Here is a 3,222-nt window from a genome sequence, read left to right on the forward strand (position 1 = left end):
ACTCAGGGAGTCATTATATACGACCTGAAGCTTTATAGACACTTCGGAGTCCAGGAAGCCATTAAAGAATTAATGTTCAGGTTGGCATCAAATTCGATCAGGTAGTCTTTATAGGCGAGTTAAGTAGAGAGATTTATAGACATAGAAGCTTTGTAGACCTGCTGAGGCAGGGAGCCTCTATCGATGAGTTGGAAGCAGTATCCACATAAGTCATCATAGTCAAGCTAAGGGCAAGGAAGCTCAGGGTTCAGATAGTTTTTATAGATTTTTATAGACCAAAGCGCAGTAACCCGAAGCCGGTCTTTATTGACAACCTGATGAAAAATTTAGCTGAATGGAAGGATTTTAATAGACGAGCTTAGGGCCAGGAGTTTTTATGTAGGCCTGTTGAACCTCATAGGTTTCAGAAAACATGAGGTAGGAGGAAAAAAGCCTTTCATACCATACATTGGTAATGTGTTCATATAAAACAAGAAGGTCGTCACAAAGAACAAGGGGAAGATCGGTGAATAGTGTCTGCTATTATATGTCGTTTACCTGTTCAACTACATTCATAGAAAGTATAATATACATATTTTTAAAAATATTTATTTACAATAATTAAATAAAATTTTCTACATACACCTTATCTATGTGGAATGACTACCCGATGATGATGATGGTTCAGCCATCGCATTACCAATTTCCCCTCTATCCACCTCATCACTATGACATGCTGCATAATGTGTTTGTAGATCCTCGTTGATGTGGAATCCTTTACTGCATATCACACATATGTGAGGTTTATCACTTGTATGACGTTTCTCGTGATCGACAAGATTTTTCAGCGTGATGAAGCGTCGTGAACAAAACGAACAAATATGTTTACGCAAAGATTTGTCATGACTTTTCATGTGCGACTTAAGACTTTCCTGGTGGGCAAAACTCTTCTCACACACCTCACATGAAAACGGCTTCTCACCGGTGTGTAGACGTTCGTGACACACCTTACCATTGCGAGTACTAAACTTCTTACTGCAATAGTCACAGGAGTAGCGTCGTTCACCTTCGTGTACAACTTTTACATGCCGCGATATGGCATTGCGATGATTGAAAACCTGTGGACATCGGGGACAGGGAAATTTTTCCATATCGGGAAAATGAACACGCATGTGTGTATTAAGTTCGGTGCGTGTGACTTTGGCCACGCCACACATTTGACAGACATGTTCCTTGATTTGTTTGTGACGCTTAATGTGTTCGATGATGGCTTTGCGGGAACTATATGTCCTTTGACACAGTTCACACGTGTATTTATCGTTCGCCGTAACTTTAACACCATCCGCCTGATGTTGATTTTCTTGATTTTTTCCATTTTTCTTATGTTTTGATTTCTTATGCAAATACAATTGATTGTAGGATACGAATGCCAATGGACACAATATACATTGGAACGGTTCCTTTTCACCCATATGTATACCCTTGACATGGGCATCCAAATAGAATTGTTTGTAGAATTTCTTATTGCAAATGTTGCAGAAAAAGCTGCGCCTAAATTTAGCACTCAAATTGCCAATGACAAATTGACGATGACCGGCATCGTTTGATAGATTATCATCGGCACCATTAATTAGAAGTGAGGCATCATTATTGGCATCATCATCATGTTCATAATCTCCGTTGGTATATTCACCAATCTCCTCCTCATCGCCGTCGTCATCGCTGCTATTCATTTCAAATGACGGCTGTTCTTGTGTACTATCCTGTTCGGGATTAACCGTATGCTCATTAAATTGTGTTTCGCTAGCTTCAAAAAATGGTTCCGATTTGATGTTCATCATGTCCATATTTGCTAATTCGGGTAGCAGCTTTTGGCAGGGAGAGAGAGAGAGAGAATGAAAGAATATTAGTAAGTAATGGTTATTAAAAATATAGGTTTAATGTTTCTATAAGAAGAACTACTGGACTTCTATGAGAACATCTACTTGTCTTCTATGAGAAGACCTATTGATCTTCTATGAGAACATCTACTTGTCTTCTAATAGAAGACCAATTGATCTTCTATGATCTTCTCTTCTACCGTTCTTCTGTGAGAAAACCTTATCTTCTATAGGAAGGTCTTTAGGTCTTCTATGAAAAGGCCTTCTGGTCTTCTATGAGAACACCTTCGGGTCTTCTATGAGAATACCTTCTGGTCTTCTTTGAGAATACCTTCTGGTCTTCTATGAGAATAACTTCTGGCCTTCTATGAGAATATCTTCTGGTCCTTAAAAAAATATCCTTCTAAAAATCCACGCCTGCGATAGACCTTGGAAAAACATTCTTTAAAAAAATCACGCCTGGGCTAGACCTTGAAAAAATATTATTTTAAAATCCATGCCTATATATACTACACCTTGAAAGAATATTCTTTTAAAAATTTAAAATTCCAAAATTCATATCCAAGATTATCTTACCAATTTATCATCATCGTCACCTCCTTGATAGTTCTTCTCCCCCTCCTCCTTCTTACAATCCATTTGGCGCTTTTGTGAGCCCGAGTCACTCTTCTCATCGTTATCAGGGTACTTCTCACTTTTTATCCAACTAATTTGGTTGACATGCTCGTCACCCCTTTCAGTTTTGGCAATTATTTGGACTGGAACCACCTCAGGTTCTTCTGCTTCCGACAAAACTTCCGCCTTAACACAAATGTTCTTCTCCTCCTGCTCCTCGTTACCACCATCATTATCATCTGGACATATTATTTCTTCTTCCATGCCACTTTTTCGCCTTAACATTTCATAGAGGGTTTCCGTACTCTTGAGGGTCAATTTGCGAAAGGCATCATAGTCCAAGAGACGATTCAGGCATAATTGACACAATAGCTTGGGAAATTTCGACAGCTCCTTGGTCACATCCATGGTGGTAATGCATAGGAATAGCTGACATAGATTTGGTATCAGCAAATTGTTGTTATCTTCATCCGAGGAATTATTCAGGGTCTTGAGGCAGGCTCGACATAGCTCCTGCAAATTTCGATGGGTTACTGCATCCATGACGAGGGTCACCTTACTAGATATTTAATTATTTAAAAAAATATATTAAAATTATTCTTTTCGCCCGTCCACAATCCAATTCGTCCAATTTTTCGTATGTTGAGGGCTACGAATAGAGGAAGATCGGAATTGACGGATGACTGATAAACACCACAACGAAACAGAATGGGCGAAGGTACGAGGAATTTTTTGAGGACCTGAACAA

The 3,222-nt window shown here is 39.0% G+C and overlaps 1 protein-coding gene across 1 annotated transcript; it reads right to left on the minus strand.

Annotated features, from left to right (window-relative positions):
- Nucleotides 1-629: 629 nt before the first annotated feature.
- Nucleotides 630-3,017, minus strand: LOC133325986 (zinc finger protein 3-like). Its single transcript, XM_061534669.1, has 2 exons — nt 2,436-3,017; nt 630-1,847 (listed from the first exon to the last, which is right to left on the minus strand). Exons 1-2 carry the CDS (start codon nt 3,015-3,017, stop codon nt 630-632), a joined length of 1,800 nt encoding a protein of 599 aa, XP_061390653.1.
- Between the last annotated feature and the right edge of the window lie 205 nt (nt 3,018-3,222).

This window comes from Musca vetustissima, unplaced genomic scaffold, assembly GCF_032173495.1.
Source record: "Musca vetustissima isolate MV318-11 ecotype Yass unplaced genomic scaffold, APGP_CSIRO_Mvet_v1 utg2124, whole genome shotgun sequence".
NCBI classification, from domain to species: domain Eukaryota; kingdom Metazoa; phylum Arthropoda; class Insecta; order Diptera; family Muscidae; genus Musca; species Musca vetustissima.

Coding starts and splice junctions, on each gene's coding strand:
- LOC133325986 (XM_061534669.1), bottom strand. CDS start 3,017: ATGGATGCAGTAACCCATCGAAATTTGCAGGAGCTATGTCGAGCCTGC. Junction 1,848..2,435: donor GTGACGATGATGATAAATTG/GTAAGATAATCT, acceptor CCCTGCCAAAAG/CTGCTACCCGAATTAGCAAA.